The sequence below is a fragment of the Bubalus bubalis genome, chromosome 5, assembly GCF_019923935.1.
Source record: "Bubalus bubalis isolate 160015118507 breed Murrah chromosome 5, NDDB_SH_1, whole genome shotgun sequence".
Lineage (NCBI taxonomy): Eukaryota > Metazoa > Chordata > Mammalia > Artiodactyla > Bovidae > Bubalus > Bubalus bubalis.
In genome coordinates, this window is record NC_059161.1 from 74,815,272 (window position 1) to 74,831,048 (window position 15,777).

At 37.5% G+C, this 15,777-nt stretch overlaps 1 protein-coding gene across 6 annotated transcripts in view; it reads right to left on the reverse strand.

The window, feature by feature from the left end:
* The window catches only part of KCNT2 (potassium sodium-activated channel subfamily T member 2), a 428,512-nt gene that overhangs the window by 93,622 nt on the left and 319,113 nt on the right, over positions 1-15,777 (reverse strand). For all 6 annotated transcript variants that reach the window (XM_044943221.2, XM_025286125.3, XM_025286126.3 and 3 more), the window contains exons 18-19: positions 14,187-14,292; positions 7,357-7,529 (exon numbers count right to left, since the gene is read on the reverse strand). In XM_044943221.2, the coding sequence (XP_044799156.1) occupies positions 7,357-7,529; positions 14,187-14,292 (279 nt within the window). The remainder of the gene's footprint in view (positions 1-7,356; positions 7,530-14,186; positions 14,293-15,777) is intronic.

The following is a 15,777-nucleotide window of genomic DNA, read 5'->3' on the forward strand; positions in this document are numbered from 1 at the left end:
TATTATAAAAATTACTGCTCTGGACTTTTTTTGGTGACTTTTTCCCTAGCATTTGGTTTTATCATTTGCCCTAAAACATGCATAGAAGTTTTCCCATTAGTGAATCACAGGGTACAAATATTTTTAAAGCTCATGGTGAAGGCTGGTTTCACAAATAGAATCATATATACCCCCCCGGTAGCGGTCCTCTCTTTCTGGGTGCTGCTCCTTACAATTAGAAGGGGTATTCACACTGCTCATTTCAGACCTTCTGTGTTTCCTGCCTGCCTTGTGGTTATGGAAGAAGACATTAGGATTCGAGTGACACAGACTGGGACAGCACTGAGGTTCTGTGGTACTTTGAAAGATCCTTTTGACTGTGTCATTTGGGGGGTTATTTTATCTCTCTTTGCTCTTACATAGTTCCAGTCAGATAAAATGAATAGCTCAAGAACTCACATAGCAGAATTATGTTCATAATTCCTTGTTATTAATTGCACAGCTATACCCTGTGTGAAATAACCACCTAATTTTAAAAATCCAGATCATTTCCATTCTTTATTCTATCTTCTCTGACCATTTGTCCACTGTAACATATCTGTCTTCCAAAGACTTGGAACAGTACTTGATGTTATCAAATAATTCAACTTAAGTTTTCCATGTGATGAGAAGTACTGGGATCACAAGGAACAAAGTATGTCTTTATGTTATGCCAACCCTGCTATTAGAGTTAAAACTGAAGATCTGGCCTTTGCATGTTGTTGCTCTGTTGAGTAGAAATCATTCAAAGTACTGAAACATCAAAATTACTGCCTGTTATTAGGAAACTTGTGACTCTTACAGACATGCCATTCTGCCACAAGCATGCATTTATTATACAATGCACAAGCAATCTTTCAAATCTTTAGAAATTAACATATGTATTATGGTAGCACGGTTCATCCGTATATGAATCCAGCAATGTTAAAAGGCAAGGCAAGTCATTTGAAACCTGGTAAATATATAATTCTGATGAAGTATATCTAATGTAGGGAGTAGTATGCCATGTGCATGTGTGATCAGTCACTAAGTCCTGTCTGACTCTTTGCGACTCTATGGACTGTAGCCCACCAGGCTCCTCTGTCCGTGGGATTTTCCAGACAAGAAAACTGGAATGGGTTGCCATTTCCTCTTCCAAGGTATCTTCCCAACCCAGTGATTGAATTTTGATTTCCTCTACCTCCTGCATTACAGGTGGACTCTTTACCACTTGAGCCACTTGTGAAGTCATAAGACCCACCCACTACTTCTACTGATAAAGGTGGCTTGAAAGGACACCTGAAATATAAGGAATAGATCAATCATACATTTATATGTACTATGCTGACACATTTAAGTAAACTGGCAAAGGTCTTTATGGCACTAAACTGCTTACTACTAAAAAAAAAAGAAAGTGAAGTCGCTCAGTCGTGTCCGACTCTTTGCGACCCCATAGACTGCAGCCTACCAGGCTCCTCTGTCCGTGGGATTTTCCAGGCAATAATGCTGGAGTGGATTGCCATTTCCTTCTCCAGGGGATCTTCCCAACCCAGGGCTCGAACCTGGGTTTCCCGCATTGTAGACAGGTGCTTTACTGTCTGAGCCACCAGGGAAGTTCAGGGAAAAAAAAAAAAAAAAAAAGAGCACATCATTAATCAGTCTTATCTGTAATTCAATTAATAAAGATGACTATTTACGAGTTTAAATATCTTTACAAAGACTTTCATTACAAAAATTGTGATTATACACAACTATGAATTAACAAGTTAATTGTAGGAAATGAAAAGTTTCATGAAACTTCATGGATTTTCAAGTTGAAGATCCCCATTTAACTAATAATTATAATAAACTTGGGGGCTTCCCTGGTGGCTCAGATGGTAAAGAATCTGCCTACAGTTCAGGAGACTTGGGTTCAATTCCTCTGTGAGGAAGATCCCTTGGAGAAGGGAATGGCAACCTACTCCAGTATTCTTGCCTGGAGAATCCCATGGTCAGAGAAGCCTGGAGGGCCACAGTCCATTGGGCTGCAAAGAGTTGAACACGGTTGAGCAACTAGCACTATAATAAACTAATTTTTTAAATTTCAAATTCAAGAAATGAATGTATGAGGCAGTTTATTTTGTTAGCATTTCATAATCCCAATTTTAAGCTTATTTCTTCCTGAAAAATGAAGTAGTATTTTAATTTCAACAACTTGAAATAAATTTCCTTGTTTTTTTTTTTGTTGTTGTTGTTAATTGGGTTTTCACAGAAACTCACTCATTAGTTTGAATAGTGACAATGTCCTTTTGTTGATTGGTAGAAGTAGGAAAATTACATTTCTGGACTGGCTTTCATGAGTCAGATATTCTACTAGTGATCCATACATTATTTAATATAATTGCAAAATAAGATAAATGTTCTCATTTTACAAATGAGAAAATTGAGGCTTACAGAAATTCGGTAACACACAGCCTATCAAGCGGGTCAGTTAGATCTTATTTCAGATCTGTGTGAGTCTAAGGCTTGAATGTTTTTAATAAGAACCCTGATATATCACACAGTTTACTATTACTTTTGAAATAAGCTGAACTGGAGCCTACTTGTATCTATATGTGCAAAGAAGATTGATTTAGTAAAGGGATACTTTAAACAAGATGCTGTAAAAGTTAAGGATAAGCCTGAATCTTGTACTTTAAATCAGCGTAGCTTTGGGTAATATATTCCAAAGTTTTTTGACTCACTTTTCCATCTCTCATATGAAATGATATCATCAGATGACTAGATGACCTTTAAGGTTGAAGCAGTAATTGAAATGTTTAAAATCAGTACGATGCCACAGCAGAATAGAACAGGTGGTCAACCAATCAGAACTGAGACCAGTTCTGATGAACCAGTACCCAGTACAAGATTAGCATATGAAATGCAGAAGGCGTTTTACTTTGAAACATTATGAACATTTACTTTGGCATATTATGTATGTGAATATCATAAATTTAATTCACATTTTTAATTCCATATTTGTGGCATCTGTTTTTTATATTGAATTAACTGGTTTTTCCACTAAATCTCCTAAGTAGCCATGCATTGACATTATTTTTAACAATGCTCATGTTCATTTAAAATAAAGTCAAATCCCACTAAACTAACTAGTAATTGTAGAAGTGTGTGTAATTATTAGTGTGTAAATTCTTATAACCCAGAAATATTTTAAAGAAGAAAGCATCATATTTCTTTATAACACTGTACGCGAGATTGAAAAATACTAGCCACATCAGAGAAACAAGTTCTTTAAAACAATTTCATTGTTTTTTTAATAAAAGAGGATTGCATAAAACTTCCTGGAACACTATTTACTGGTGTTAGTTCTTGTTTCCTCATTCTCAATCAAAGGAACAGAGAACAACAAATAAAATTGTTCGACACCACTTTTGGGAAATACACAGGATGCTGGTCAATTTTACAGAGAGCACTTTCATCCCAACTCTTTGAAAAAGAGTCAAACCCACTAAACTCATTTAACAGATGTCATGTGAATACTTGGATTTACAAACGGTGGGTCCTTAGGAAAGCAAAGAAAAATACTTAAATGCAAAATAACCTAAAGTTAAAATATTCTTGTTTGACAATTGATAAACAATGTATTTTTGCATATGTCAAAAACCTGCAACTAAAGTAAGATCACATAGTTGAAAGAACAATGAGCTATGAACTACAGAGAAGGTTCTAATCCTAGAATCGACCTTGGAAAAAGTCATATAACTTCTTTGGCCTGTTCCTCCTTTCTATGAAATAAGACAGTGGTGTAATCAAGTTGCACAGGCCAATTTGTTTAAATGTTATTGTAATTTGTAAGCTTTGAGATCTTAAGCTGCTTGGTACATCTTTCTGAGGATAAATCATGCTATATGACATGGATATATTTTTTATGGAAATAAAACATGAAATAAAGGCTAAGTATCTACTGGGATGAATGCCATATAGTAAATGCTCAGCAATTATGACTATAATGAACAAAGGTAGTGATAAAGATTATTAATTTTATTAAATGATCACTATGGTCTTATTTAGGTAAAATAATCTCTGATAAAAGCTACATGTGTACTTATATTGAATTACTGACAATCTTTCCCGTAACTAAGAGAAACAGAATTTTCAGATTTTTTGATTGATGATTGATCAGATTCAGGAATTAAGACTATGGACACACAGTCTTGATTTTATAATTCTATCATACAAATCAATCAATAATGCAGTAATTGGGCATTTTGGTAACTTGTTAATTCAAAACCAAACAGAAAGGGAACAATTTAGTCATGACAATTCCAAAGTCTACACAAGATACACAGATTAAGAAATCCTAACTCCTGCCACCTGCTCACTGGGATAAAATGGGATTAGTGATTCTGAAACAAGATTGTTTAGGGAAACTAGATACAGAAAAGGACAAAAGTAAACTCCATTCCTAAATTTGGTGAGATTGACTCTTTTGCAAAGTACAATACTGTGATTTATAAGGAATGTGTATTTGGCATTCACATTCAGATTCCTCACATGTCTTTGGTCTTCACCACATTTTCTAGCTCACAACTCCCAAAACCCTTGGAATTTCCTGAATGACAAGAGTCATGGGAGCATCTTCTGTTAATAATATTTGGTCTCTTACCCTCCTGAAATCGCTTCAGAGACATGAAGATGAAATGGGTGTCTTGCTCTTCATAACAAGCCTCTCTCCAGGACCACTGGGTTTATGTTAATGAGGTGACATTTGGAATGCAGCTAAGGACAGAGGCTGTTAGCCAGGGAAACCGGCCTGAATAGAGAGTGGGAAATTTAGTCCCACCTCCTGATTTTTGAGGAAGGGGTAGGGGCAAGAGATTGAGTTAAATTACCAATGACCAATGATTTAGTTAATTGTGCCTATGTAATAAATCTTCTATTAAAAACCCCAAAAGACACAGTTCAAAGAACTTCCAGGCTGGTGAACAGGTAGGGATTTGGTGACAGTGATGCTCTTTCCCTATATCTTGCCCTGTGCATCTCTTCCACCAGTTTTTCCTAGTTATATGCCTTTATAATAAGCTGGCAATCCAGTCAGTAAAATGTTTATCTGAATTCTGTGATCTGCTCTACCAAATAAGTTGACCTTGAGTAGGTGTTGGTGGAAACCTCTGAGTTACAGCCAGTCGGTCAGAAGTACAGGTAACAACTGGACTTGCAACTGGCATCAAAGTTCATGGAGGGGGTCACTGAAACTTCCAGTCTGTTGTTGTTGTTCAGTAGCTGAGTTGTGTCCAACTATTTGTGATCCCATGGACTGCAGCACTTCAGGCTCCCCTTCCTTCATTATCTCCCAGAGTTTGTTGAAACTCATGCCCATTGAGTTGGTGATGTTATCCAATCATCTCATCCTCTGCCACCCCTTTCTCCTGCCCCCAGTCTTTCCCAGCATCAGGGTCTTTTTTAGCCTACAGATGATCAGTTATAAGGTGATAACCTGGCTTGTGATTGACTTCTGAAGTGGGGGTGGGGAAATTTTGTAGAACTGAAACTTCAACCTGGGAAGCTAATGCTATTTCTGGGTAGAGAGTGTCAGAACTGAGCTGGAGTCCTGAGAACTGCTTATTGAAGGTGTGGAAAAACCCTCACACACACACACACACATTGAATTTGGGTCCCAGAACCCAATTAGGAGTTTTATACATCAGGACCAGGAATTATACCTTGAAATAATATAAAGAAGGTGAAAGAATAAGTTTTACCCATTACTTTACACAGGGATGCTGAAGGCACAGTTCTACTTTTTTTTTTTTTTTCCCAAGCCTCTTCCTCTCTGCTTTTCTGTATTCTGAAACCTGAGTTGACCCACTTTAATCCAAGCCATAGGACATGGGAACTCATGCTCTAAGTCATTCATGAGTTGCACAAGCATGTATGCTTAGTCATATCTGACTCTTTGTGACCTTATGGACTGTAGCCCTGCAGGCTCCTCTGTCCTTGGGATTCTCCAGGCAAGAATGCTAGAGTGGATTGCCATTTCCTCCTCCAGGGGATCTTCCCCACCCACCATGCAGATTTTTCACTACTTAGCCACCTGCTCTAAGTCAATCAGCTTGTAAATACTCATGCATTTTTAAGGGAGTGGACACACTACCCCATAAGCAAAAAGAGCCAGCATCTGACACTTTTGAGTTCATATAGTGGATGAGCATCTCCTGTGTGTCAGATCATCCCATGCTCTATCACCCTAGCTACCCAGTAACCCACTCTTATCCTGCTAGGATCTGCTTTATTAAACTTTTATTTCATCTAACATTGGGTCTAAGTTTTTGTTTTCCTACACCTGCCCTAACTTTACATCACCTTTCCCTGGAAGCCAAAACGGTATCAAAAAAGCATTGAATCATCAGACCTGAAAGTTCTTCAACTGAAACCTCTAGAAGTGTGCTCAAGTTTTAGAGTTGATTATCACTGAGATTCTGATGCTAAAAAGAGATGCATCCATGAGAATCTTGATATTCATATATTCAGAATAAATAATGTCATGAAGTTATATCGGGGAGCTATCTCTGTTTTGAGAAAATTCTTTTCATAAGTTTTAAAAGCAGAGACAAGGCAGTGGATGTTGGCCTCATTTAGCTTATCCCAAAATTTGCATCACTTTAGAATGTAAGAGGAGAATTGGAGGATGTTAAACGATGGTATTGATTTAAGGACCATCTGCTACTAATTTGAGTCAGAGAGAGAAGTGTTGTAATTTTAGCACATACAATGGATTTGACCACAGCATTCAGTGCTGTATATTTATATCTGTATAAGGATCTTGAAATGTTTAAGTAGTCTTTTTTCATGAGTATATTAATCAAACATTTTCTAATGAAAAGAACATGGTAAAGTGTAAACTATTCATGTTATGTCACAGGATATATGTTTTAACAGTGAAAGAATCATAAGAAGTAAGGATGATGTGTTATGATATGACATAAAATGGATCATTAATATGCTTCTCTGATAATTAATGGTCCTTTACAAAGACAACAAAATTGTCCACTTTTGGCAGAGATTTTCCAGGCTAGATGATTAATTTAAGGAAAATAACTGTAATTATTTCAGTGGCATGTTTCCCACTGGTAGAGAGATGACCATTTGCAAAAATAGTCTTAAACAAAAGGCTCAGAGTACTCTTGTTATGTTTTAAGCTGTATTTGTGAAACACAATCATACTCAATGATTGTTTTGTACCACAGCACAGAATATATCTCCCATATATGCCATAATGTTTCTGATTTTAAATATTCTAAATTTAATTCTAAATTAAATTATTTTTGATAAAATATTAACAAATTTTTGTCTTGCTTGTGTATTTTAAGATATACTTACGGGTTATCCAATAGCAGTATTACGGGATTAAGTTCTTTCTTTGGTCTATAATAAGCCCTGAGAGGAACAATAAAATTATACAATCCATTTCCAGCTGTTTCAGCTGCAACTATAATTAGCTTATTTTTGAATCCATAGGCTTTTGCATCCTCATAGTAGTTATGCTGGCAACTCTAGAGAAGAAAAATTATACACAGAAATACCATTTTTATACTCCACTAAAATTGGGTGAAAAAACTTAGGAGACAAAGAAATGTGCAATTAGTCCATCCTAGTGAATTCTTTGTTTTCTAATCAATTTGAAAATAGTTACACTTTTCTATGCCTAATTCTCCAGCCTGAAGGTGTGCATGGACAAAACCAGTGAATTCCAGGTATGCAGCCTGATACGGGGGAATGAAAAGGCAGTGGTATGTGTGTACACACATTCTGCTGCAAAGCGGAACTTGCCGCTAGAGGACATCTGGGTATCAATATTAAAGAATCATCACAATGTATACGTATATCAAAGCATCATGTTAAATACCTCAGATATACATAATTTTTATTTTTCAGTCATAATTCACGAAAGCTGTAAAAACAATCTACCTCTGACTTTCATTTCCAGAAATAGAGTAACATTATAATTAAGTAACCCTGCAACATTCCAAGAACTGAATACCAAAAGGTATTGAAAAGGAGTTTTTCATTAAAAAACAAACAAAAAAACCTGTAATTGTCTAAAAGTGTACCTGAGCTGGCAAGATAATGATGTAAATATTCAAAAGTAAAATACTAATACTAACAAGAACAACATAATAACACATTACCAAAATGTGTTTCCTGAGGGTATTTTGCTACTTCCAAGGGAGCTAGAATTTACTGGACTTGGCATTATTAAATCAAGATCCTTTTAAATAAAATTATCTGCCTGGAGAACTGCTTTAGCAATCTGGCTCTTTAACCTTTATATCTTTACGTATGTTTCTTTTTATTTGGGCTGAGATTAGTTGATTCTCTGTGGATTCATTATCAACTCTGGAATATTCTCTGCCTTCATTCCTGAATAAAAAGTTGCAAAACATTTATTGGGAACAAGGTACCTCAAGTCAGCAGAATCAATAAGCAACAGAATTAGTCTCACAAATATTACAGACTTCCTTGTTACTAGATTCAGAATAGAAAATGAGCATGTTTACTATGTTTAAGGAAATAGAAGAGAACAAGAGGATATTGGAAATATTCAGGTAGATGTTTAAAAAATTACAAATACTCTAGTCTGGAATTAAAAGGCATCACAACTTAAAACAGACATTCAAAAAATGATTTAAATTGCACATTTTGTTCATCTGAAGGGATCAACTGCATGATTGAATTGAAGTAATTATTCAGAATACAGGGAGAAGAGAGAAAGTAGTATGGAAAAAAATTAAGATGTGTGAGAAGACAGTGTGATAATGTCTAATACACATTTAAACAGAATGTCTGAAAAAAAGATGAGAATCACTATTCATGTAAAGATTGACTAAGGCTTTTCTAGAATTAATGAAGCATGCAAATCATCAGGTTCTGGAAACCCAATGAATCCTAATCCAAATAAATAAAGATAAATGCAGGGTCATACACATTGTCATACTGCAGGACAATCAAGACAAGAAGAAGACCTTAAAAGCAGCCATGGAGAAAAGAGAACTGTACTACAAGAAACACAAATTAGAATGATGGCTGACTTCTCATCAGCAGTGTACAGGACAGAAGGCAGTGAAAAAATCCTAACATATTTAAAGGGGAAAAAAAAAACAACAACTCAGAACCTGGAATTGGATACCCAGCCAAACTAGTCTTTAGTAAGGAGGACAAAATAAGGACATATCTAGAAAACTGAAATGGAAAGAATTTATCACTATAGGATTTCATTAGCAGGATTTCTAAAGCTGTAATCATGAAAGTGGAAAGATCAATCCAGAAGGAAGAATTAAGGCATAAGAAAGAAGAGAGCACAGGAAATGATAAAGGAGAAGGACAGTAGGTCCCCACTGGAAGTACCATTGGAGAACTGTTAAGTATAAACAGGATCTGAGGCCACACAAATTTAGGTCCTTTACAAAGAGATTATGGAAGGAGAAGGTGCCAGGTTGGGGCTGAGATTATTAAGTACTTCATTTTTATGAGCTCAAGTGAGGAAAAAGAACTACTTTAGTAAATTTAGAAGCAGCATAATTAGCAAGAAAAAATAACACAAGGATATAACATGGAATTTATTTTTGATAAACTCTGTCCAGAAAGGAGCCTGCTGATGCTCATATAAAGCAGACTGGGCAACAAAATCCTTGCTCACAGACTCCATAGATTCAGCAGGGTTGGCTGCCTAACCCCACTCTCTAATCACAAAGTGGGCGCTCATTTGCAGAGCAGACTACCACCTCCAAACAGACTCAGTTTAGTTCATTTCAGTTCAGTCGCTCAGTTGTGTCCGACCCTTCGTGGCCCCATGTACTGCAGCATGACACGCCTCCCTGTCCATCACCAACTCCCAAAGTTTACTCAAACTCATGTCCATTGAGCAGGTGATGCCATCCGACCATCTCATCCTCTGTAGACCCTTTCTCCTCCCGCCTTCACTCTTTCCCAGCATCCAGGTCTTTTCAAATGAGTCAGTTCTTCCCATCAGGAGGCCAAAGTAATGGAGTTTCAGCTTCAGCATTGGTCTTTCCAATGAATATTCAGGCCTGATGGCCTGGTTGGATCTCCTTGCTGTCCAAGGGACACTCAAGAGTCTTCTCCAACACCACAGTTCAAAAGCATCAGTTCTTCGGCGCTCAGCCTTCTTCACAGTCCAACTCTCACATCCATACCTGATTACGGGAAAAACTATAGCTTTGACTAGATGGACCTTTGTTGGCAAAGTAATGTCTCTGCTTTTTAATATGCTATCTAGGTTGGTCATAACATTTCTTCCATGGAGCAAGTGTCTTTTAATATCATGGCTGCAGTCACCATCTGCAGTGATTTCGGAGCCCCCTAAAATAAAGTCTGCCACTGTTTCTACTGTTTTCTCATCTATCTGCCATGAAGTGATGGGACTGGATCCCATGATCTTTGTTTTCTAAATGTTGAATTTTAAGCCAGATTTTTACTCTACTCTTTCACTTTCATCAAGAAGCTCTTTAGTTCTTCTTCGCTGTCACAAGGGTGGTGTCTTCTGCATATCTGAGGTTATTGATATTTCTCCTTGCAATCTTGATGCCAGCTTGTGCTTCAACCAGCCCAGCATTTCTCATGATGTACTCTGCATAGAAGTTAAACAAGCAGGGTGACAATATACAGCCTTGATGTACTCCTTTCTCATTGGAACCAGTCTGTTGTTCCATGTCCAGTTCTAACTGTTGCTTCCTGACCTTCATACAGATTTCTCAAGAGGCAGGACAGGTGGTCTGTTATTCCCATCTGTTTAAGAATTTTCCACAGTTTGTTGTGATCCACATACTCAAAGCTTTTGACATAGTCAATAAAGCAGAAGTAGATATTTTTCTGGAACTCTTTTGCTTTATCTATGATCCAGTGGATGTTGGCAATTTGATCTCTGGTTCGTGTGCCTTTTGCAAATCCCCTTGAACATCTGGAAGTTCACGGATTAAATACTATTGAAGCCCGGCGTAGAGAATTTTGAGCATTACTTTGCTAGCATGTGAGATGAGTGCAACTGTACATTCATTTGAACATTCTTTGGCATTGCTTTTCTTTGGGACTGGAATGAAAACTTACCTTTTCCAGTCCTGTGGCCCTACTCAGTTTTCCACATTTGTTGGCATTTTGAGTGCAGCACTTTCACAGCATCGTCTTTCAGGATTTGAAAGAGCTCAACTGGAATTCCATCACCTCCACTAGCTTTGCTCATAGTGATGCTTTCTAAAGCCCACTTGACTTTGTATTCCAGGATGTCTGGCTCTAGGTGAGTGATCATACCATCATGATTATCTGGGTCATGAAGATCTTTTTTGTAAAGTTCTTCTGTGTATTCTTGCCATCTCTTCTTAATATCTTCTGCTTCTGTTAGGTCCATACCATTTCTGTCCTTTATTGTGCCCATCTTTGCATGAAATGTTCCCTCGGTATCTCTAATTTTCTTGAAGAGGTCCCTAGTCTTTCCCATTCTATAGTTTTCCTCTATTTCTTTGCATTGATCACTGAGGAAGGCTTTCTTATCTCTCCTTGCTATTCTTTGGAACTCTGATTTCAAATGCGTATATCTTCCTTTCCTGCTTTGCCTTTTGCTTCTCTTTTCACAGCTATTTGTAAGGCCTCCTCAGAAAACTATCTTGCCTTTTTGCAATTCTTTTTCTTAAGGATGTTCTTGATCACTGACTCCTGTAAAATGTCACAAACCTCCATCCATAGTTCTTCAGGAAGTCTGTCTATTAGATTTAATCCCTTGAATCTATCTCTCTTCTACTGCATAATTGCAAAGGATTTGATTTAGGTCATACCTGAATGGTCTAGTGGTTTTCCCTACTTTCTTCAATTTAAGTCTGAATTTGCCAATAAGGAGTTATTTTCTGAGCCACAGTCAGCTCCCAGTCTTGTTTTTGTTCAATGTATAGAGCGTCTCCATCTTTGGCTGTAAAGAATATAATCAATCTGATTTTGGTATTGACCATCTGGTGATGTCCATGTGTAGAGTCTTCTCTTGTGTTGTTGGAAGAGGGTGTTTGCTATGACCAGTGCATTCTCTCGGCAAAACTCTATTAGTCTTTGCCCTGGTTCATTCTGTACTCCGAGGCCAAATTTGCCTGTTACTCCAGGTATTTCTTGACTTCCTAGTTTTGCATTCCCATCCCCTATGATGAAAAGAATATCTTTTTTGGGTATTAGTTCTAGAAGTTCTTATAGATCTTCATAGAACTGTTCAACGTCAGCTTCTTCAGCATTACTGGTTGGGGCATAGATTACTGTGATATTGAATGTTTTGCCTTGGAAACGAACAGAGATTATTCTGTCATTTTTGAGATTGCATCCAAGTACTGCCTTTCGGGCTCTTTTGTTAACTATTATGGCTACTCCATTCCTTCTAAGAAATGGCACCAACCAGACTGATGCCACCTAAAGAATGGATAATCCCAGATGTCATAGACTAATCAATAACAACCAGAAACTTCTTCTTAGAGACAGATTATCATCTTTTGGCTTTGAAAGTCTCCATTTCTCCTTCAACAAGACTCACCTCTGAAAGCCTAGCTTTTTCTTGTATCCGGTTCCCTGATTGGTAGTTTAGTCAGTAAGTCATGTTCAACTCTTGGGACCCAATGGACTGTAGCCCGCCAGACTCCTCTGTCCATGGAATTCTCCAGGCAAGAATACTGGAGTTGGTTTCTTTCTCCAGGGGATCTTCTTGACCCAAGGATTGAACCCACCTCTCCTGTATTACAGGAGAATCCTTTAGGGAATGAGAGCCAGGGAAGCCCAAAAGGTCAACCTTGCCCAAACAGTAACTTGAACCCTGGACCCTCAGATTAAAAGTATGATGATCTACTGACTGAGCTCTCCTGGGCTCCCTGCTTGTGGTAAGCCACTCAGTCATGTCTAACTCTTTACGACCCCGTGATCTGCAGCCAGCCAGACTCCTGTGTCCATGGGATTCTCCAAGCAAGAATATTGAAGTGGGTTACCATACCCTCCTCTGGGGATCTTCCAAACCCAGGGATGGAATCCAGGTCTCCTGCATTGCAGGAGGATTTGCTACTGTGTGACCCATCAAGGGAGCGCTGAACGACTAAACAAACAGGGAGATGGAAATTGAAATTTAATGATAAAGTTATCTCTCTAAATTGTAAAGCCTATAAGCATAGAGCTGGGATTTTTATACCAGCTAACTCTGAAATTTAGAATAAAAGAAGAAATTCCTGGTTAGAATTAGTTGTATGTTTTAATTTCTGGGAGGTGGGGAGTTGCAGAGTGTCCTTTTTATGTGCTTTCTTATTCATTAGGAAAATAAATTCTTACACAGGTCATGTCCAATGGCCATGCTGTGAAAAAGATTAAAATGCCCGCTTTCTTACAATGTTTCTGTTTTGGATGATTTCTCCTGAACATCCAGCCAGGAACCAGAACCAGTATAAAATCTTCAGAGAAGAAGTCATTAAACAAGACACTTCCAGTCTAATTGATAATGAATCTTTGTGAACGACACATAGACTACCTAACTTGCATCACATCAAGCAATTCCACTTTGAGATTTGAGGCAAAAATGCCTAGTAAAATACATAGAGCATATTTGGCCAAAGTGATCTGGGGAGGACTCTGGTTTGTGGCCCTGGCACCTTTGTTTTCCTTTTAAAAACATGACTGATCAACTCCTCAAGTACATCAGTGGAGGGTAAAGCACTGGGTAATCATTGCTGCTGCTGCTAAGTCACTTCATTCGTGTCCAACTCTGTGTGACCCCATAGACGCAGCCCACCAGGCTCCCCTGTCCCTGGGACTCTCCAGGCAAGAACACTGGAGTGGGTTGCCATTTCCTTCTCCATTGCATGAAAGTGAAAAGTGGAAGTGAAGTCACTCAGTCGTTTCCAACTCTTAGTGACCCCATGGACTGCAGCCTACCAGGCTCCTCTGTCCATGGGATTTTCCAGGCAAGAGTACTGGAGTGGGGTGCCATTGCTTTCTCTGGGGGTAATCATTAGTGCAGTTAAAAAAAAATAAAATTCACCACCTTATGTATAACATTTACATTTGAAAAATAATACTCTATAAACATATTTCAGTCAAAAAATTGTACAAAATTATATAAATGCATGCAACTACACAATGCCATCATTTTAGATTTAGAGAAAATAACAGCCTGAAGTGCTTACCTTGTCTAGTCTTAAGCAGCAAAATGGTACTTTTTCATGAAGGAGATGGCAAAAAGTGGGTGAACTTCCTATGTATGGAGAGTAAGGTGGGTAGCCTTTAGCATATCTGTAAAACAATATGAAATACCTAATTACCTTTAATAATGCAGGCAAAGTCTGACAAATCAGTTGTAGTCACATTCCTCCCTTTGATAAAGTTAGATGCAGTAACGTTTTGTGCTGCAATTATATTCTGATAAAGAAACAATTTGGAACAAGGGCCATGGACCAAAGTTGACTCATCACATGGTTTTGTGAACTAGTTTTCATATGTTTAAATGGCTGAAAAAAGTCAAAAGAAGAGTACTATTTCATCTCATGTGAAAATTAAATGAAATTTAAATTTCAGTGTCCACAACTGAAATTCTGTCAGAATACGGCCAAGCTCACAAATCTCTTCAGAAACAGAGGTAAATAGTTGAAGCAAAGACCATAAAGTCTAAAATATTAACTAACTGATCCTTTCCACTCTTCAGTTTAAAAGATTTAGATATATTTTAGAAAATAGCAATGATTTTATAAAACATATTTAAAGCAAAATTCATTATTATGATTCACTCTATCAATATTCGTGAGTCATGAATTTTTTTTTTTTTTAGAAAAAAAAAAGTAAATGGTTGCGTGAACTATTCCATAAGACCCACATCAAAACCAGAGTTATTGGTGAAATAATGTTTAAATATTATCAAAGATAATTGGTTTGTTTATTGACTTTACAAGATAGTCACCTGCACATTATGCTATAAAATTTTCAAAGTGAAGCTATCAAAGTAACAGTATAAATGAAAATTAAGAGACAAAATTCATGGACTTCACCAGATGGTCAACAACGAAATCAGACTGATTATATTCTTTGCAGCCAAAGATGGAGAAGCTCTATACAGTCAGCAAAAACAAGACCGGGAGCTGACTGTGGCTCAGATCATGAACTCCTTATTGCCAAATTCAGACTTAAAATGAAGAAAATAGGGAAAACCATTAGACCATTCAGGTGTCACCTAAATCAAGTCCCTTATGATTATACAGTGGAAGTGAGAAATAGATTTAACAGACTAGATCTGATAGAGTGCCTGATGAACTATGGACAGAGGTTCGTGACATTGTACAGGAGACAGGGATCAAGACCATCCCCATGGAAAACAAGTGCAAAAAAGCAAAATGGCTGTCTAGGGAGGCCTTACAAATAGTTGTGAAAAGAAGAGCTGCAAAAAGCAAAGGAGAAAATGAAAGATATAAGCAATTGAATGCAGAGTTTCAAAGAATAGCAGAGATAAGAAAGATAAGGAGAGATAAGAAAGCCTTCTTCAGCGATCAGTGCAAAGAAATAGAGGAAAACAATAGAATGGGAAAGACTAGAGATCTCTTCAAGAAAATTAGAGATACCGAGGGAACATTTCATGCAAAGATGGGCTCGATAAAGAATAGAAATGGTACGGACCTAACAGAAGCAGAAGATATTAAGAAGAGGTTGCAAGCATACACAGAACTCTACAGAGAAGATTTCATGACCAAGATAATCACGATGGTGTGATCACTGACCTACAGCCAGACA